The following is a 22,707-nucleotide window of genomic DNA, read 5'->3' as shown; positions in this document are numbered from 1 at the left end:
ATTCTATTTAGGTTTGACTGTTTAGAAATGAAATATGAAACATGTGCTAATTGTTTCAAGATCCCGTTGGAGCATTCCCCTTAGCACGCGTGCTAAGAAACTCATCTCTAAATTTCTTGTCCTTTACGTAGATTAGTCGTTTCCGAGCCAAGATACTTTCTGGCCGAAATCCACATCTCAAAAATAATGCTCTTTCAGTGCTTGATTTCATGCTAAGTGTGTGCTGCAATTTCTTTGGCAATCGACTTTTTTTCACACAAAAATGGATGAAAAATCGAACTCTCTGACTTCTCTCTCGGTTTCGTCTGAAATCTTATCTAGTGCAGTAAGGAAAATAGTTTTGCGTCAAAAACGCCATGCGCCACCTCCTTTAGTCTCGACAAACGTTGACGTCACAGAAAATCAAATTTCCCTGGAAACAACTGATAAATTCCAGGAGGAAAATAGAAATGCTTCAAAAAAGGCTTCTAAGTCTAAGTCAAAGGATTTGATTACTAAAGCTGCCTTCACTACACCGGTAGAATTGAATACAGAAAATGTGCCCCTGAAGGGAACCCGCCCGGACCCAGTGGGCAGTGACCGTCCAAGACCTACCCCAATTGGCAGCGAGTCAGAACGACGCTGTGAGTCACCGATTCAATTTTTTGAGACGAAACCATTTCGTAAATTTGATGATTATGAGGAGGTGGATGAAGAATTATCAAAACTTAGGTGTTCGAGTATTTCCACAGAAGCAGTGGCTGAAAAAGCGAAAAGAAAAAATCGATGTTCAGATTACCCTGGATTTGGTTTCGGACTGTCTATTTTCTCGTCTGATACTATGATGAAATTTAACTTGATCAAAAATGAGCTGAATAATGGTATTAAGAAACAGCTGACAAAGGTAAAAATATTAAATTGTTTACCTATTAAAACGAGGAGGGTGTCCCACAAGCAAGGATTTTTGTTGGGAGGAGATGGAGATTTTTTTGGTGAAGGTAAAATAATAAAAAAAATACCTTAGAAAAAAAAATCAAAAAATTTTGTTTATATGTATTGTTATTATGTTTTTACTAGTCAAAAAATAAAACAGAGGGGGAGGGGTTCAAACCCCAAATCCCCCTGGATATGGCCTTGCCTGAAAGCCTATCTCCTTCTTGAAGGGTTGTAACCGAGATTTTTCGGGGGGGGATCGAACCCCCTAAGATACATCAAAAGAATCATATACTCATTCTGATTTCAAATATATAAGTTTCATCAAGTTTAGTCCTACCCATCAAAAGTTAGGCGCCTGAGAAAATTTGCCTGATTTTCGAAAAAAGGGTGAAAGACCCCCTGAAAGGTATAGAACATTAATGAAAATAACACCATCAGATTCAGAGTATCAGAGAACGCTACTGTAGAGGTTTCAAGCTCCTATCTGCAAAAATGTGGAATTTTGTAATTTTTGCCAGAAGAAAGATCACGGATGCGTGTTTTTTCCCCTAGGGGTGTTTGTATTGACCCAGTGGTCATAGAATGTCGCGAGAGGGCTCATTCGAACGGAAATTAAAAGTTCTAGTGCCATTTTTAAGTGACCAGAAAACTGGAGGGCAACTAGGCCCCCTCCCACGCTCCATTTGTTCCCCAAAGTCACCCGATCAAAATTTTGAGATAACCATTTTGTTAAGCATGGTCGAAAATATAATAACTATGTCTTTTAGAATGACTTAATCCCCCACAGTTCCCGGGGGAAGGGCTGAAAGGCATGAACTTTACCCAATGTTTACACATAGTATTGGTTATTGGGAAGTACACAGACGTTTTCAGGGGGGATTTTTTCTGGTAGTGGGGGGGGGGGGGGTCGGGGTTTACGTGAGAGGATCTTTCCATGGAGGAAGTTTTCATGGGGGAAGGGACATTACTATGAAGCGGGTGCCAGATTTCTCAGCATTAATTAAAAAAACGATCAGAAATTAAATAAAAAAAAACAAGTTTTTCAACTGAAAGTAAGGAACAAAATCGAAACTTAAAACGAACAGAAATTATTACGTATATGATATGGGTTTGCCCTTTAGTCAATATATCGCTCTTTGCGCCAAAGATTTTTTAGTACTTTCATAAGAGCTATTTATTCTAATTAACGGCTTTTGTGATTAAGTGGTCATTTTTAAAGAATTGGAACAAAATTCGAACTTTAGCGTAAAGAGCGAGGTATTGTCTAGGGGGTGAACACCCCTAATATAAGTATTAAAAATATATGAATATAGAAGTTCGTTACGCAAATTAATTCGTAAGTTACGTATATTTATTACTAATAAAAACGTTCGTAAATAAAATTAAACAACTTTCGAGGAAGCCATTTAACCAAACAAAAGTAAAATTAATATGCAGGTTTTGTTTTAATTATTCATGTACGGTGAACCAAAATCAAAACCTGCATTAACTTAAAAACGTTCAAAACTTAAACAAAAAAACAAGTTTTTTCAACTGAAAGTAAGGAGCGATATTAAAACTTAAAACGAACAGAAATTATTCCGTATATGAAAGGGACTGTCCCCTCCTCAACGCCTCGCTCCTTACGCTAAAATTTTTATTATTTTATAAAATAAAGTTGAGAGACAGAGTCAAACTTTAGTGTAAAGAGCGAGGCGTTGAAGAGGGGACAGTCCCTTTCATATACGGAGTAATTTCTGTTCGTTTTAAGTTTCAATGTCGCTCCTTACTTTCAGTTGAAAAAACTTGTTTTTTTTTTTATTTAATCATGTAAAGACCAAAGTATCAAATGCATTTTTTTTTTATATGACATGACGAAAATCTCCCAGACATGATGCCTTTTGTGTCTCATACACAAATACCACTTATTGAAAGATAAGAGTCAACCTTTGGGAAAAGCACCGTCAAATTTTCCAAATTACTTTACGCTTATTCTTTTTTACGATTTACTGTGGCAACACGGGTGAAACTTGAACGACCAAATTTTTTTTTATAATTTGTAACAACCAATAGGAAAAATCTTTGAAAACCCTGATTTTTGGGCAAGAATAGAACTAAGATGGATCCAGGGGTCAAAAATGTTTTCATTTTGATGTCCTTGGTACTTTAAGGCCACGAATAATAATAAACACATGTCTACAACTTCTTAATATGGGGGCAAACAACCCGGGGGAATGGAATAATTTTGGGGGGTGTTTACTAATTTATACATGCCTGCCTGATATGAAAATTACAAAAACTGTCGTTTCAAGAAAGCCTGGGCTCAGAGCCGTTCCCGGGGGGCGGGGTATCCGGGGCAGTTGCACCAAGCACCACGGCTTGGAGTGTCGCGGCTGGAAAATTGCCCATTTTGATCCAATTTTTCACTTTCGTTTGGCTTCTTTTTCTTATGTTTGATTCGGGAGGGTAGCACTGTATTTAATTTTTCACCGGCTGCCACCAACCCTAGGAATGGCTCTGACAGGGATTAAAGGGCGGGTAGGATTTTTAAACAGATTCAAAGATAGTGAACTTAGATAGGGGTAGGCTCATCGTATACATATTTTTTGGTTATTATTGGCCGATGTTCATTCTTTACTAGATTGCAGCTACCGCTGACACCACGATAAGAATAGTGAAACTGTTAAGCAGCTTCCAAACTACGTACGTAATACTCTATGCTAACCAGTAGAGTTATGTTAAGTTACGTATAACTTGTATACGTTATGCTTAATTTATAATTACGCAACTTTCTTATGCCTTCTTTTCGAGAACGTAGTATTAGCTTATGCAACATGAAATTCTGTATAGAGCTCGAGACTATTTGGAACCACCTACGTTTCGTACAAAATTTGCTCCGTAAGATTACATAACGTATCGTAAAGCCTCAAGATGCGTCGGGGTTAAATGTTTTACAGTGTAATATAAAAGCAGTATTGTTTGTCATGTCATTTTATTTTTTGTAGTAGCGTTATTATGGGACACAAGTGAGGATCCAAAAATAACTTTTCGTGTCACTAGGATGTCGCAATGATATCTAAAGCAGTTTAAGTGTTATTTTACATTTGCAAAAGAAAAGAATCTAAAGTCTTTGTTCTTAAAGGTATCTATTTTGAAAATATTTTAGTGGAAAGCACCACTTTATCAATATTTGACTATTCTAAAAGAATCATATGTGTGATTTGAATAATCTAGCCTATTTGTGCAATTTTTGACATATTGAAATATAAATTTTTTGGTATACGACCAACAACAACCGTGACTCTACTTATAGGTAGGATTTTTTTTTCGCTTCCCTGGGAGGGGAGGGTATCTTGGCCCCTCTTCATCTCTTATATCGGCCAGTCAGCAACTGACCCTAATCTTAACCCTAACTCTACAGGAAGGGCAATTTTCCCTTAGATAGTTTTGTCCCTCAGATTTTTAAAAATGCCCTTTTATGGTGTTTCCATTGAAAAATACCCTTTTCGTATATTTTAATTGAAAAAAAAAACAGGATTGCTCTCCCTAGATTTTGATAAATACGTCCCCACCACGAAATTTCCGTGAATTGACGCTCCTGCCCATGGATAGCCTACTTCTGGTTCAACTTTGATAAGTACTCATATCCCTCTGGCCGTACCCACAGGGAGGGTTAGGGGGTTTGAACACCCCAACCCTCCCTGAAATTTTTTCAAAAAGGTCAATAAAAAATTTCGACTTGCAAAGAATAAAAGGGCATATGTCAGCTGTTCTTTTCGAATGTAAGTTAGAAAACAAGAAATGTTTAGTGGATGTTTGTCTACTGGCCAAACTGCAGACGCATTTATACTTTATAACTGGTGTGGGAGAATGGTCATTATTGGGACATACGTAGTTCAGTGTATTTACTCAAACCTCTCTTATCATAAAAGAGAGGTTTTATTAATAATAATCAGCTTTGTTTCTCGGATGCCACTTTTTAAGTAGCTGAAGTGATGATTTTGATGAACAATTAAATAAAATCTACAGTTTGTATTTTTGGACTGAGAATTTCAAGGATTATTTTAACAAGCGTTAGAAGATGTATGTCACACTGAGTTTTCTAAGAAAGAATATTACGTTTTCAAATTTTTTCAAAAAGGTCAATTTTCATGGAATAAAACATTTCGGTTAAATTTGACTTCTTTTTTTAATTTCAATCAGTGCCAGAAAAGAGTTTATCCCCTTTCCATTAAGCATTTTACTGATAAAATCGGAAGATAATCAACTAATGGAAAAGCACAAAACTGGCTTTTCAACCAAAACCCCTTTTCTGCCGCTTTCATTGGTTAATTTTCTGTTCACCTTTTCTTTAAAATATGAAATAAAAACGGATATTTATACTTTAGTCGGTTTCGAAAACCGAGTTTTTTACTACTTAACTTTGCTGTCACAACGGTTTCACACTGGGATTTACATATATGAAGCCTGTGTTGCGGTCTGCGGAGTAAATTAGCTTCCGACTGGTCAGCGGAAAAATGATTTGCCGCTCAGAAACTAGTTTACATATTTGTAGAGGTTATTTGAGCCAGTGTGATAGGCCCACTTACCCGAGGTGACACTGCTCTCAGGCATATAAATGAGGCTTGTGGCACAATCTATTTCGGAAACCTCTCAAAGATTAGCCACGTAAAATTAGAAAAAGATCTTCACCTTTAGATAGAAAACAATTTTAAAAATAATTTAAAGGCATTTGATATTGATATTACTTCTCCAGCTGTTTTTTTTTTTTTTTTTTTTTTTTTTTTTTTTTTTTTTTTTTACAAAGAGATTTCTTTATTCTACTCTGATCAGTGGTACTATCATCAGAAATATCTCTTGAATGTTCTACTTGGCAGTAAGTTGTAAGATCTTACCACTTTACTACTGTTAGTAGACTACTGCTACTATTACTACTGCTGCTGTTATTACTACTGCAACTACAACTACTATTACTACTATTACTACTACTAATGCTACCACTAACTATAAAAACTAACTGCAACACCAAGACGTCCAAGGCCAAGACAGCTGGACACGCTCCTCCTTCATCCCAATCTATTCAAAGCTCCGTTTTTACACCCATCCAAGTTCCATTTTCCATTAAATCCTTTCTTACGACTTCTTCTATTCAAGGACGACCTGCTTTTCGTTTGGCCCTAGATAACTTTGCAACTTTAAATACGCACTTTGGTGAAGCAGAAAATGATAAACTGAGCAGAAAAAAGTGAGATCTTAGATGCGACATTTTAGTAATTTAATGAGTTAAAAAGCGGGCTTATTATGTACTATATACCGAAGTAAAGTCTAAGTATTGAGCTACATGGTGTATTTCTCACAGATCTATGATAATGATGTTGTTAGAGCTTCTTACAAATAATAATAATTATTATTCCCCCCGGCCACTTTTTAGGGAGGAAGTGACTGCAGAAACTTAGGAGGGCCCTTATCAGATTATGAACTTAGAGTTCTAGTGCCTTTTTTAAGAGTCAAATGTGACTGGAGGACAACCAGACTGTGCAACCAGACAAAGCGGTGATATTGACTTGTTATTCTTCTTTTTCGTTAGAATTGAGCCATAGGCACATGAAAAATAATCTATTTACTATTCTTTCTGCCTAAAAAAGATTCTAAATTAGAAAATTAACGTGTTTTTTCAGAGTTAAGGGTACGGAACTTTGTTTAAAAATAATAGAAGCCACTATTACGACAGTGGTTATGACTCTAAAGAATGGAATGATACGGAGCATTAGCTGGATATTTTGTGACACAGCAGTGTCACACACCAGTTGGAAAGCAGATCATCTGTAAAAGAGGTATGAAAAGGTCGTGAGGAAAGATTTAAAGGAATTTGGAATTGTATGGGCTAAGGAGTAAACTTTGAGCATATGAGTAGCATCCACCGGTGTTTTGTACTCAGGCAGCTTGGTACTAAAATAAGTTGTAGTAGTAGGATTAGTAACCTGCGCATTGAATGTAATATAACACTCGTTTCTATAACTTGTTCTCACAGAGGCTACTTACTCGAGCATGACTCAAAACCAGCTGTTTCATTCCTTGTGGATTGTAGGCACTGCCGACAATCGGAGAAGGGGGCTAAACTTTTCGCCCTTCTCCTCCCTTCTATTTTTGAAAAACATCTTTTTTTTGTGCAATTTTTCGTAAAAATTCCTTTTTTTGCATTCTTATTGAATAAGTTGGAAACAAACAAAATGCCTTGCCCCTCCCACCAAGATTTTGGAAATTAAATCCCCTCTAATTTCTTTTGAATTAAAAACATTGATTACAGGTACAAGAATCATATTTCCCCGGAGCTTACTACCCTTGTGCAGTCAAAATATTGAGTGCACATTCAACATTGCATAAAAGCTTTAATTGATAAAATTTGACAAATTCCATGAAAGTTTTTCACTCAATAAAATCAGCATTAAGTTCAAACAAGGTTCATAACTTAAATTACAACTGACAAGGTTGCTTACCCCGAAAATCGGCTACACACACTAAAAATAAATAAAGCTAAGATATCTAAATTGTTTTTGAACACGTGGATTGAATATAAAAAATTTCAGTAAATAAATAAAACGCTTTTTCTTAATAATTATTTATTTAAGAAAAATAATACACATAGCCCACTTCACTCTTTATATAGGCAGCACTACTGCACTGCCTATGATTGATCCTTCTGTACAAGTTTTGTTAAATGTATATAATCCATCTATAATAATTTTTAGCATTTAAATTTTAAATACTTCTATCACTTTCTGCTTCTTCTTGAAGGTGTCAGTAATTCCAAAGAAAGACTCAAATCTGTGAAAATTTTTATTTGAAATCAATGTTTTGGTTTACTTTCTTATCGCCTTATCACATCGGCAAAAATAAATGCTGTTTTAAAGAGTTGTAAAATTACATTGATATGAAAAATTGACATGATATAAATAAAAAATGCTTAAAGTACGATAAAATATTTTTTTTCATATAAGGGTTTTAAATACAAGTTTTTGTTCACACTGCGATAGACAGGTTTCTCCCATTTTCGGAATGTTGGCACGCAAAGCGTTTTCTGTGGCTGCAAGGGATTTACTTTATTAAAGCTACAAGTGCTTAGTTTGTCTGGCAACACCGAACAAAACACACCCAAAACAGTATTTTTTTATGTGAAAACAGTTGAATTTAGTCTTAAGTATTTAGTGTTGTTGGATACTAGCAAATAAACCTTGGAATATTTAACTATTTTATAAATTTAAGTTAAATAGTTACCCCCATTTCACTTAAAATGGCGAGCATGGCCCAGCAACAAAACAGTCTGTTGGATGTTTTGAAAAAGAAAATGAGACAAGTGAAAGAGGAGGCTGAAAAATATAAAGAAGAATGTGAAGAATATAGGAAAAAATTGCAAGTTGAACTTTTGAGAAGGGAGGAAGTGAGTCACTAGCTATGCAGTTTTATTTAGATCATTAAATTGTTTTTATGTGAATGCTCTAGGCTAAGCAGCTAACTCACTGGCAGAACCAGGGAACCCTCCCCCCAAGATTTTTCTGGCACTCTTATTCTGTTTTTTTTTCTTCTTTTTAGAATAAATCTAGGCTAGGCATATAACTCACTGGTGGATCCATGGGGAACCCTGGCCCCCCAAGATTTTTTTCTAGCACTGTCTTCCTATTTTTTTTTTGTTTTTTTAAGAATAAATTTTGTCAGTTTGGTCAATTAGCCTATTAGCACTTTTGTCACATTGGGCCTCCCCAAGATTTTGCTCATTGGTGCCATTGTCACATTTTGCCTCCTCCAAGATTTTGTGGTAGGCCTAAATGGACATCCACCACATGGCTATTATGGGAGTAAAGTTCATTTGTGATGCAAATAGATGTTATATTTAGATTGAGGATGCAATTCTAGGTATATATTTACACATTAGGGGGGTGAGGGTATATATTCTGTGAATATAGCCTATAGCTCTAAGAAATTCATGAATTTCTTAGAAAAAACTGGAAAAACAAAGAAAGAAGTGAAGATAAAGGCTCTCTTCCTGCAAAATGTGTTAACTAGGATTAAAATACTGGCTGGCTAAATTTCTAGGTAGCCCTATAATTTAGCTAGGATGAAAATGAAAACATCATTTGATGCCTTTTTTATGCTCTTTCATAATACAATAATTGCTTCTGGTGCAAATTGTATCTTGAGCCCTTAAAAGGGCCCCAAAGGTATTTAATTTTTGCAACCACATAAAGAAGTTATAGGCATAACCTAAGCTAACTTGAAAAATACTTGATTTTCAATTCAATCCATTTTCCTACTATTTCAAGTTTTTCAAATGTCATCAATAAAAATAGTACTGAATTTTGTAATTCAAAACTTTGCTGTTGACAGTTCAGGGTATAATTTGCACATTAGGGGGTTGGGGGAGGGGGTAAAGTTCAAGGTTAATTTGCAATGGGCCATGTAATTTAGCTAGGATGAAAGTGAAAACATCATTTGATATTTTTTTTTTATGCTCTTTTATAATTCGTATAAAATACCTTTGGAGCCCCTTTAAGGGCCTGAGATGCAATTTGCACCAGAAGCAATTATTGAATTATGAAAGAGCATAAAAAAGGCATCAAATGATGTTTTCACTTTCATCCTAGCTAAATTATAGGGTCACCTAGAAATTTACCAATTTTGCTCTAGATCCATTCTTAAAATAACTTGCAGATAGCATAAACACACCCATATCTTCATAGACAACATAACTTTCATAATTTTTCTAGTTCTTGATTTTGTTGTTACTACTTCTTTACCATTAAAAAAAATAATGCTAAACCCACAAAATTCAAAGCAATTCTTATTCCACAATATGCAGAATAAGCATATTTAAAAAATTTTGCAGGGGGAAGACCTTTATCTTCACTTCTTTCCTTGTTTTTCTAAGATATTCTTAGAACCTTTAAATTTACAGAGCATGTACCCCCACTTGTCAATTAGCTGGTACACATGCAAAATAGATGCTAAAAGAAACTAGTCAAACAGTTATTAGTCAATAGAGAATTGGATTGCAAAGCATGGTTTGTCATTGCGTTTACAATGTTTAAACTATTGTTTTTTGGGGGTTTAGGGGGCAAAAAGGTACCTAAATTAGGTTAGGTTACGTATTTAATATATGCTATGCTTTACCCCCATCCTTCTAATGTGCAAATATTTAGCTCAATTTTTTTCTAAACTATTATATTTTCATCATATTTTGTTTTATTTCATTAGCATTAACCAAACTTGACTTCTCATGTGTGTACCAGCTAATTGAAAAGTACCCAGAATTGCAACCTGAATTTAAATATAACATTCATTTGCACCACAAATGAACTTTAACCCCATATTAGCCATATGATGGATACCCATTTCATATAGCCTCTGTCACCATTGGGGGGAGGGAGGGGGTTCAGATGCAAGTGTGACAGCAGTGTTCATTGTAGTTGGAAAGAGTATTGAATAGAAAATCTAAATGGTAGCCTATAGGGCAAAAACCAGTATGGAAATGAGCAAAATTAGGTAAAACTCAAACCTTTTTACCAAATAAGTATTAAGAAGAATTGTATATATCATTGAATAGCTAACAAATCTAAGCTATGCATCAATATGGTTATTATTAAAATTATTCAAGATTAACGTGAAATTATTAATTTATTGACTTAAGACAAGGACCTCTTTTTGGAATTAGCAATTATCCTATTTTTGTGTAATATCTTTTCAGTTTTATTCATACAAAAACAGAAAGCTGATTGTCTTCTAGCCCTAAAAATGTAGCTTTTATTGATTGATATTTATTCTATAAATCAGAAATATTAAATATAATTCTTTCTTTTCAATTGTTTGTCAAAACAGATACCACATTTTGAATTTATGATGACAAATTATTGGTAAAAATTTCACCAAGAAAGGCAGATAAAAAGAAGGGATCTTGTTACTACACTTGCATTATTTCATGCTATAAGGGCAATCCAAAAACCCATCTCTTTTTCTGGGATGCAGAAGAAAATTGGTCTTTCCCATAAAGAGATCTTTTGCCCTATTTTTCCCCATCTGATTTTGTCATTTAAGTAACCTTAACCCAAACAAGGCCTAATGAAATGTTTTGGGTCTCATAACTTTGCTAAATTTTACTTTATAAGGTATAAGAATTTTGAAAAATATACCAGAATTAAAAAAAAAATGCTAATATAGCTTGAGTTCCAGGGCTACTCAAACTGCACAATACACAGGCAGAGGGTTAGAAAAATAAGGGAATTTGACCCCCCCCCCCGAAAAAAATTGTCCAACTTGTAAAAACATAACAAAAATGAATATAAACAAATTTTTTCTGCATTTTTGAGGTTTTTTACCCCCCCCCCCCAAAAAAAAAGTCTTTTATAATTTATAAGTTGAAGAAGCTAAATTACATAAAAACATAGAATAAACACAAAAATATGGGCATTGCAAGGGGTGGGAGAAAAAGTTTTGGGTCTGATAACTTTGCTAAATTTTAATTTATAAGGTCTAAGAATTTTGAAAAATGTGTCAGAATTTGAAAAAGGATGCTAATACAGCTTGAGTTCCTGGGCTACTCAAACTATATTGGTTTACACAGTAAGAATCAGAGAAAAGTATGCTCCAACTTGAGAACAGCATATTTGTTCTAAAGTTATAATAGGTAGGCTAGGCTATAGATATGTCTCTTGTGCAATTTTCTAAGCTTTATAAACAGGGAAGGAGTAGAGATAAAGGTTCCAAATTCATTCTCCAAGTTCAACCAAGGGTACCCATAACCTAATTTTTTTGGGGGAGGGGGCATACCTGGTCTAATCAGCACTTCCAATGCTGTTTTTTATGACCCACAACACAAAAATATAAAAATACAAAGCAGCATCATTTAGACTTGGGCGGGGGCTAGAGCCCTCCCCCTGCCATCCATATGGGCGCCCATGAGTTCAACTACTTTCCAAGACTGCAAAAAGCCCCTTTTCTTGAATTTTATATTATTTTTCTGGAGATCAGTAGACCTGAAAAGAAGAACATTACCTTAAATTGCTTGTCCAGAAAGATAAGAATTGACTTGAGCCAATTGCAATGGCAGTTATATCTGAAAAGGATATTGAATAGGGAACAAATGGTATTTTTAGGAAGAATTGGATTGCATCTTTTAAGTTTTAAAAGGTCTCTTTGGAAAATTAAGTTTAAAACTCTTTGGAAATAAGAATCCTTATAAAAATTGTTTGATATTTGCTTAGAGTAAAAAGCAGCATGAGTAAGACAGTGCTACTTCTACCCATATCTATGAAAATAAATTCAGCATAATGCCATAAGTTTTTGAATTATTTTATCAGAAATATTGAGATTAGAAAGTCCTGATATCATATCTGAATCAGGTCATATTTTTTTTGTTTATTTTGTATAGCTGTCCAAAAAAATGCGTTGTATTCTTTCTAAATAATTTCCAAAATAAAAAGTAAATTTCTTCAACAAACATTTTTTGTATAGCCTTCTGAAAAATACTACAGTGCTGACTAATTTGATTTAGAACAGCTTGATTAAGCTCTTGCTAATTATTGTCATCATAGTTAATGCTGGCAATAATATTTGTTGTGAAGTTTGTCAGGAAATTTTCCAAGGAGGGCGGGGGGCGGTCTGAATAAAATAGTGCTGTTTTACAGACTTTTGTAGGAAAGCTTCATAGGAGAATGTATAGATAAGGTTCATTCATATCCATGCATTTAAGTGTTTAAAAATAGGTTTACTAGAATTTTTGATATGAAATACTTTGATAAGTGGTGGGAAATCATTGAAATTTCTAATTTTTCAGTAAGTTTAAGTATAGTTTCAGTAAGTAAAAGCCTAAGTAATATAATAATTTTGGCTTGACAAATGGGTGTATCAAATACTGATGAAATGCAAAGATAATTTTTTTTTTCTTTGGTGTAAGTTGCAGCTGTAGTCTTGTTTGCAAAATTGCTTATTTCAGAGAGAATGTTTACCTTAAAGCAGACACTGCTATGTAGCAAACTAGGAAAGATTGTATAAGATGGTTAGGTATTTGAAGTAATATCAGGATCCCATAACTCCCTATAAAGTAGCATCAGGCTCCCAGCAATGTGCCCCCTGTAAAACTGTATGAAAAATGTTGTTTATTGGGTGATACATGAATCCTTTTCCTGTTTCTATGGTTTTTTGTTCCACTCTGTATTTTATCTTGATTTAAATAATGTTGCAATTGAAGGAGTTATGCCCCTCCAAGTCTTATCTGGTCCAGAAGTTCTTCTACACATTCTAATGTTGACTGCATTCTCAGAAACCTTTCAGAACGCTGTATTGTTTGTGTTAAAGAGATTATTGTCAGATTGGAACACAGTTATGTCAAAAAACAGTTCTAATGTTGCTAGTCTGCTTATAAATGAAATCAGGTTAATATATTCCCTTACAAGTAGGAGAGGACTTCATTGCTATGCTCAATAGGATCCTTAATCTTCAGGTCAAAGGAGAAATAAATTTGAGGATACAAAAATACTTGAGAATTAGGTCCTTGTTTTATGATGCGAGGGGTTCCAAAGGGGGTATCTATGCTCAGTGGTGCCAATGGGGGGATTTATGCGCAGTGCTATCAATTGAGGGGGTATATCCCTCTGGATTTTGGAAAATGCTCTTTGTTGGAGTGTTTTCATTGAATAATGCCCTTTTGGTATTTTCATTGAGAAAACTAAAAAACAATAGATTTGCCCCCCCCCCAATTTTGAAAGAATATAATCTTCCCTCCTAAATTTTAGTGAATTGAAGCTACTGTGTCCCCTTAGACATTGAAAAATATATTTGTTATGTATTTTCATTGATAACTAGAAAAACTCAAGCTATGGAAGAATATATATTCTGTATCTTCAGTAATAAATAAATCGAAAAAAATCCTTAACTTACCTATATTCTCGTGAATTGCAGCCACTGAATACTAGCCTTGTATTACACCCAGGCTGTACCCAGGATTTTTTTTTGGGGGGGGGGCTACAAGAGAAAACGTATCAACATTTTGTGTATGCATTTTTGTTACATTTTTACGAGTCAGACAAACATTTCGGGAGAGAGGTTCAAATCCTTAACCCCCCTCCTGGATACAGGCTTCATTACATCCCTCAAAAGAAAGTCCCACCCCCTTGAAAGAATCAAATCTATGCACCTATTTGACTTACTTCCCTTGAAACAATCTATTTTTCTAACCTAACTAGAATAAAACTTTAATGTTTGATACCCGAGATTAGGCACTGCTTCATTTATTGCATGACATCCTCTCTATATAGATGATACCCAGATAGACTACTATATGGGCACTACCCTTTTTTCTCTTTTATTGACACAGGAAGGGTGGTCTACTCTCATTACCTGTAATTGTAGCCTATATATTGGACAGAGATCACAAATGCTAATAATTACAAATCGCTTGAGGCTACTAGGCCAAAGGTGTTTCACTTTGACTGTCTTTATACTGAGTCAGCTTTGGGTAAAATTTTCGACAATTCAGCGTGTAAGGTTCACTAAACTTGCCATTGCAAAATCTTCCTTGATATAGAAGTGCTAAATACTGCAATGTCATTGGTTTCTGCTAAATATGAGCCTTTAATGACCAAAATTTCAAAAGCATTGACATTTTTCCTTTATCTTATAGCTACAACTTAAAGACAAGCGCTACGTCTTGTGAATTTCAGGGGTGTAATTTGCTATGGGGGAGGGGGGTAACTCCCCGTCCAGACCCCAGCTGAAATTTAGTTTTTTTTTTTTTTTAAGCCTGTATAATTCAAGCCTCCTGAGGGTCAATTTTATTTAGTATATCTTTGTCTTTATGGTACTACATGGCTCATTTTTTCGTTTTCACTGTCATTTTCACTTGATTTGGGAAAATTGGCTCCAACTTCCTCCCCCCGGATTTTGTCGAATTTACGCCCCTGGTGAATTTCTTAGAGCGAATTCCAAAGGATGTCTCAAAAGGACACCAGATTTGAAAAGCCTGTTATTTTTATTTGTTATTGTTGGCAACATTGGTTTTGTTATCACTGATTATTGCGGTTATGTTTTGATCCCGCGCTTTGGTTTTTCCAGGTTAATGTTTGTGGTGTATAGCCATGGAAAGATTGATAAATTTGATTTTAAAACACTTTTCAGACTCTATTTTTATTTAAACTGTCTAGGACGTCAAAACAAAACATTGCATCCTTGACCCATCTTAACCCTGCTTATACTCAAGTTCTACAGTTTCCTAAGTTTTTCTTTTGGCTGTTCCGAAATTATAAAGATTCAGGGCCGTGATTCCCAACTTGTGGCACAGGCAGCACCAGTGGGGCATAGCAATATTTGGGTGGTCCATGGACTGGAGTCGCACCCTTCAGCTGGCTGTACTTTAGAGCCTTAATTTTGGAAAAAAATCATGTGAATGACGTCACAGTCAAATACATTTAAAGAGCAAAAAAGATTTTCAACCTAACTTTTATTCAATCATCAGTTAATTTTTTCGTTTTTTTTTCGCAAATTCTCGTGTTTTCTTTAAAGCTACCCTGGGGAAGACGCCCTCGGGTAGTTTGTTCAGAAGGGATTCCCCCACACTGTGTATATGCACCAGTACAAGCATTCATATCCAGACCTAAAATTTCAAAAGGATCAGATCCACCCCCCATAAATCACCCAATTCCCATTGTGGCTGTATGAATTTGTAATTTCTTTTGTTGTAATTATCCCTAATCGGCACTATAATATCTATTAGAGAAGCGTCAATGGACATCCCCATGGCACTGATTGAAAGGAACTTGTTCCCCAATGCAAAAGTGTCTGTATTTTTTTTTACTTTATTTTTGTCCCTTCACCGACTTTTTTGTCTCTTTTTGTTTTTCTATCACATGGATGGGGAAAGAATTTTTCTCATTTTTTCGTTGAAGATACACAAAAAAAGATAAATTTCAAAATTGGGGAGGGATTCCATTTTTTTGTATTTTAATAAAAATACCAGAAAATGTATTTTTAAAAATCTAGGGGAAGCCGTCCCCCCTCTTATAAATACAAACAACAGATAGAACAATAGGGGATTTTTTTTTGTAAGACAGTGAAACTAAAACCTCAAATGAATATTTTGACCCTATATCCAAGGGTCGTCCTCAGCAAAACACAAATGAATATATAAAAAAATCAAAATAAATCGATGAGGTTAGGCTAACATGCTATATGAAACTGGCATTTGCAGATATTTCAGACAAATATAACGGTTAATCTTCAGTGTCCAATCAATTTGTGAGCCATTTTTCGACCACTTCCGAATGTTCAGCTACTTCCAAGTTTCATAAGTATATATACTTCCGATGACAGTTTCCCCCCTCTTGTATACTCCCCCTTGTGTATCCAATTTTCCTCCTTGTATATCTATACCCCCCCCCCCCTTGTGTATCCAAATTTCCCCCTCTTGTGTACTCCCCCTTGTGTAAATAAAACACCATTAACGGGTGATTGAGTATACCAAAAGGTATAAAACAAAAACACTATTTTACAAAACATATTAGCGGAGCGTTAAGAAAGCTTACCTGTGGCATCTGGGGTTCGCATAAGACTAATTTTTGTCTTAGACAAGGCTAATGACTTTTTAGTCTTAGTGAAGACTAAAAAGCCGAAAGTAATAACCGTAATTTTTTTCTAAACTCGTTTTTGAAATTGACTAAAAAGTAGTACAAAATTGTTTTTCTTTAGAGTCTATGAATATATATTAAAGAATGTTTTAACTCGTTTCCTCAACTCAACGACTTTTTCAAATTAAGCATTACTAACTTAAATTGATTTGGTATTCATTTTATGTTGGCTAAAGCCCAGCTCATTTTGTGCCCCTGGTTTTCAATTTTGCGCCCCTGGTTTTCAATTTTGCGCCCCTGGTATTTTCGTAGATTCTCGAGCAACAAATATTTCATAGTGTTTAATCCATTCTGAAAACGAGCTGAAAAATATAAATATTTGGTATCCATAGGGGGGTTTAGGGGAGGCAAAAGTAGGTGCAATAGACCTTGCCGGTACGGGGAATTTCTTCTGAATATTGGCATACTCATCTGCAATGCCTCTATACATGGCTGGATTTCTTAACCAATTATGTAGGGTGTGTGAGCTATTTGATTCAATTTTTGTAAGATGTTTTGTCAAGAGAAAGCTACGTCTCCCCTTTTTGTTGTTAATCCATTCTCCATAAGCTTCCACTTACAGTGTAAATACATAGTCAAGTTCAACTAGGATGTTCTCAAGCTATCTGCCTAAGTAATGCCTTAGGATATGATTTGGAATGATTTAATTGATTAGGAATAATTAGGAATGATTTAATATAATCCACTCGTCTATTTGCCCCGAGCGCAGGAATTTTATTGGTGCAAAGTATCAAATAAATAATCTAATGGCTATAATCATTTTGCAATCTTAGAAGTTTTATTTTTATTAAAACCAATTAGAGAGTGCAGTTAATAGATGCAAACAATTAATAAATTATTAATTGATCGATAAAATAAAAATAAATTGAAAAATCAAATTTAAATCATCAATAATAATCAAACAGTTCAAATAATAAATAAAAAATAACTAAACAACAAATTATCGATTAGTTAATAAATTGAAAATAATTTTATTATTAATTGGAAATTTTGTTAAAATGTGGTCTTAAAATTTTGTGGGAGACAGGGAGGGAGGGGGGTAATAAAGATTTTGCCCCAGGCGCAAGAGAGTCCAGAACCGCCGTTGGTATTTAAGAATTGGACCTCTGTCCCTTTTTGTCTGTATTATTTGTCTATTTGCAAAACCGACTCATGATTGGAATCTGTATTATTTTTGTCTAAGTTTGCTTTTTTGTGTTAGTAGGTTTCCATAAATGTACCATAGATAGGGCTGTCTGAAGGCCATTCTTTTCAATAGTCAATCCTACCGGTTTTAATGAACGGCCATAATTTGACAAGCATTTCCGTATATGGATGTCGACTCAGAGGAGAGTGACCTCCATGATGACATCCTTATTTGGATATAAGAAAGGAGATTGTTCAATATGTACTGTTTAGGAAGTATCTAAGGAACTCGTGTTGCCAAGAATGGAGCTTTGAGTCAGCAGTTCCGGTATTAAGGATGGATTATTTTGTGCTGCGCTCACTATAGTGGCCCATATGTGAACATAAACGAATCGTTAAGGAGCTACGATACCATAAAACATATTGGAAGCATCAGCGTGGGCTGACTGTTTCAAAGACAAAGGGCCCATTAGCGAATTCCCCCTGGAGCCTAGCCACCATCGAGAACTTTTGAGAAGATATGATTTGATTATGAAATTTGATTGAAAAGACAATGCAATTTTAGATCCACCATGTCGGCAAAGTTTTCAATTAAAGCGGATAGCAACAAAGGACATTCCCGAAGCTGCCAAATTGTTCAAATCATGTTTGTTTTGAGCTGGTTTCAAGTTTTTTCCAAGCAGTTGTGCTTGAACATTTTTAGGAGTTGCCCTTGCCTGAACTTTAAAAAGAAATTTCTGCTCCGTTTGATCGAAAAAAAAATCACAGCCCACGGTGCAAAAACTGGGGTAGCATAGTTGCAATGCTACTTGGCAGTTTTCATGGCCTGATGAAATTTTTTGACAGATTTTATTTGAACATATTATTTTTACATATAAAAATACTTTGCTGTCAAAACACAAGCTTTGCTGCTAAAGTGTCGACAGCTTTTGGAATTCTATCGAATTCTACTACCGGCAGCTTAGAACTTTTTCCATACCTGATCATAGCTTCTAATGGTGTAAATTTCCTTAAAACTAAATATCTCTAGTCAAAGCTCTACAAGTTATAGTAAGACGGTCTAATTAATTCTAAATAGATTGACCACACAAACTAAAAAAGCTTATAATGGACGAAATAGGGTAATCCTTAAAGATATCGATTCCCCTCGAAACTCACCCCCTAGTAGCTATTTATTTATTTGTTAATTCAAGTAGAATTAAGCTCAACAGTTTCTTATAAAACAACAAACTTACTGCAATAATCACAAAACCAAAATTAGGAAATGAGGCAGAAACAAAATAACCAATAAAACTAAACTAAAAAAACAATTTTAACCTATCAGGTTGTAAACTGATTTATTTAAGATAATGTGATGACAATGTGTGTACATATTTTATATACAGATTTATGTTCCTGAAGGTTGTTAGATATCGACTCTTGGTCGACAACCAATACGACTGTTCAGAGCCAGAAGAACTGTCTAATTTTTACTCCTATACATCGTAGGTGTAAACTGGTCTCACTCTTTGGAGAGAGGGTTGAGATACAGAAAAGACAATTTTAATGTCGCTAATTTCAAAATTTTACAGGGAGAGGTCCTTCTGGCTAATTTCTGGAAAGTACTTCCCACCTGCTTTTGTGTGGACGTATAGTGTACGTCCAGTAATGTTTTTTTTTTTTTTTTTTTGTGACAGAAAAACCTTAAAGCAATAGTAAAAAAATGAACACCTGCTGGGCAAATGCCGTTTATTTTGGTTTTCCTCAAATTGAGCGGTAACTGAAAAAAAGTTTTTTTTTGTGGTTATTCAGAACAATACCAATTTTTTTTTTGCTTCAATTATCTTGACCATTTGTGCAAAAAATTCCTAGTTACTGCGTAAAATTACAATAGATACCACCCTTACCTGTATAAGGGGGGATATTTATGTTTGTTATAGGTATTGTTTTATTTATGGCAATTCCTTACAAGTCCTGTTCATTTCAAGTTTTGTTTTGAAGCCACTCCTTACTTTTTACTAATTTTTAAATTATTTTTATTTATATTGTCTTTTTGATTAGTATGTTTGTTTTGATTGACAAATATGTCTAATTGACTAGCATTTATTATAGTGTAAAAGTATTTTCTGGTCATATTCTGTGAATCTGTGGCAGTCAAAGAACCACCAGTATATTTGCGTTTGAAGAAGATAATCATCTCCCGAGCTCCATTAACTTTATTACTATATCCCCCACATTAATCTTAGTACTAATAAATCATAGTAAATTCATGCACAGGGAATTTTTATTCCGCAGTTATATTCAGTATATTTATACGTAGTTCCCCTTTGTTTCCAACAATTTCCTATGTATTACATTTAATACAGTCTATCTAGTATTAATCAAATATGTGTTTGCTATATGCAAATTGGTTGGTAATCTGTTGGGTCTTAGTGGTGGAGTTGACAGTGGGCTATGAGTTCGACTCCTGTCAATGAAAATTTTTCTTTAGGAAATTTCTGTTACATAGAACAGTGAATTTCAATAGCCCAGGGCCATAATACACCAATATATGATAATTTACCAATATACACTAATGCATCATAATACATCAATTAACTCACCAATGCGCCATAATACACCAATTTGTACACCAATGCACCATAATACACCATTCTATGCACCAATATAATACACCAATGCACCAAAATACACCAATTTATACACCATAAAATACCAATATATATGAATGAATGCGCCATAATACACCATACTATACTAATATAATACACCAATATACATAAATGCACCATAATACACCAATTTACCATAATGTACCAATATATTACACCACTGTATGCAGAAGAAGGTAATCACTAATAAACAAGAATATAAAGTGAAAGCACCAAATCCAGAATCGCATAAAATTTTCATTCTGTCGAAGCACATTTTTTCTTTCCTTCTTTCATTTTTTTATTGACCTTTTTTCTTTTGTTCAAGCACATTTTTTACTTGTATCAATATACATTCTAACTCGAGCTATTGGTGTTGGGTTTCTACTCTGAAGAATAATGACATAGACCACACCACCTTTTCATCATATAAAAGAAGAAGTAGAAGATAATGAGGAATTGGTGAAGACCGTGAATAACAATGTTTTACAATCTATTGTTATTATATTGTACAACCTTGTTCAAAATTCCTCATTATCTTTTCCTTTTTTTGTACCTTGAAGAATGTTGGGAAACAGCAAATAAATCATATTATTTCACCTGAATCTTGTGTTCACTGTCTTGGTAACTACAGAATTCTATCCTCTAACACCTATAAAATCTCCCCCCCCCCTCTATGACAACCAACAATATCGTCTCCCCGCTTCCTCTTCCTTTTCCACCATTATGTCACCTTTTAAAGTTTTTTGACCTCTTTCTAAAGTTGGCTGAAATATGATGCATATTTAGTTCAGTCAACAGCCGGTTGGTGCACAAATGCAAAACTGTCATGTCACAGGTATGCCCAGTTCTAAACCCTGGGAGGTACGTCAAAGTAAGGAAAAAGTAGATTCTATACCATTATTTCTTGATTTTCCGGGTATTTCCTCCTTCAAGGAACCCCCGCTCAAGGTCATAAACTAGCTCTCATAGTCAACTCAAGGCCATGGGGCAGCAGTGTCATAAGGAATATAAAAAAAATAATCTGTTTAGTATCAACAACCCCATTTGTTAAGAATTTAGACATAATTTTAATGATGGTAAAAGGTCGCCTTGGCATAATAAGAAAATAAAAAGTATTGGATAGGATCTTCTTCACTTGAAAAGAATTAAACTACTCCATATTTTGCGGATGTAATTCCCTGTGGTTTTTGTGGTTACAGGTGAAGAAGCGATATGAGTCTACAATTAACCATAAAGCAAAATGTAACCTGTAGAACTTGTTAATGGACATTAAGATACCTTGCATTATGTAAAAAAAAAGTTTCAAGATTTATATGTTAAAAACGACTCCATATATTTTGAATATACCGGCTCCAACTCCATTCAGCAAAAATTTACTAAAACTCCAACTCCACAACCCTGATAGATAACAACAAAAATGTTCTGTGAATTCACATGATTTCTTGCTTAAGGTGTATGCATGTATGGAAAAAGTTCCAAAGCTGCCAGTAGCAGAATTCCAAAAGCTACCAACACTTTAGCAGCACAACTTGTGTTTTGACAGCTTTTCTTTGAGCAAAAAGTATTTTTTTTTTGTAGAAATGGTATTTTCAGGCAAAATCTGGCAACAAATTTGAAAACTGCCAAGTATCATTGCTACTTTGCTACCCCACTTTTGCACAGCAGGGTGTATGTTCTCTGTGGAACAAATGATTTTGCCACATAACTGCCGCTGCAACCTGCATCAACACGAAAAGTAACTTAAATGATGGAATTCTTTAGTCTCATATCTGTCCATTCGCCCAGCCGCAATTGTGATTTTACATAAACTTCTTCTTAGAGGGACTAAACTTGCCTGGAAAATAGGAAAACCGTCATCTTTCAATGATTTTTAACCAAATTTTAACGTGTTGTTGGCCTAAAAAACCCTGTACATCGAAACTTCATAAATTTACTCCTGTTACCTGAATCTCAGCTATGGAATGATATCAAAATTGTTGTCTTTCGCCAAGAAAGACACCATTAAAGTCATATATATATTAAAGCCATAGATAAGTGGAAAAACAAAATGCCGAAAATTACACGGGGAATATAAACCTTAAATTAACGAAAAACATTTGAAATTATATTTTCTCGTTTTTGGTCAAATTCCATGCATAGCCAGAATGGTCTTCGGACGTATTTACTACTACTACTACTAACAACTCACTGCAGCACCAAACTGCCTGAGGCCAACACAGCTACGCACACTCCTCCATCCCAATCTGTTCAAAGCCTCCTTCTTTACAACTTCCCAGGAAGTTCCTATTTTCCTTATATCTTTCTTTATGACATCCTCCCAACCCAACGGGGGACGACCTGCTTTCCGTTTAACCCTAGACGGTTGCCCGAAAAGGATATTCTCTGGA

General features: G+C 34.8%; 1 protein-coding gene across 24 annotated transcripts in view; it reads left to right on the top strand.

Moving 5' to 3' along the window:
• The window catches only part of LOC148943725 (tropomyosin), a 123,479-nt gene that overhangs the window by 35,746 nt on the left and 65,026 nt on the right, over positions 1-22,707 (top strand). Inside the window, exon 1 of one of the 24 annotated variants that reach the window (XM_089101603.1) lies at positions 248-883. The exons of 19 other annotated variants lie outside the window; for them this stretch is intronic. In XM_089101603.1, the coding sequence (XP_088957729.1) occupies positions 263-883 (621 nt within the window). In that variant the 5' untranslated portion in view covers positions 248-262. Of the gene's footprint in view, positions 1-247; positions 884-8,022; positions 8,333-22,707 lie in introns of those variants that run through there. 4 more of the 24 variants (XM_089101602.1, XM_089101601.1, XM_089101600.1 and 1 more) reach the window with 4 other exon arrangements.

Source organism: Artemia sp. Qi Xiang Cuo, chromosome 15 (genome assembly GCF_049724085.1).
Source record: "Artemia sp. Qi Xiang Cuo chromosome 15, ASM4972408v1, whole genome shotgun sequence".
In the NCBI taxonomy this organism is placed as follows: Eukaryota; Metazoa; Arthropoda; class Branchiopoda; order Anostraca; family Artemiidae; genus Artemia; species Artemia sp. Qi Xiang Cuo.
Note: the sequence above shows the minus strand (reverse complement) of the source record. Positions and strands in the feature narration are given on the sequence as shown.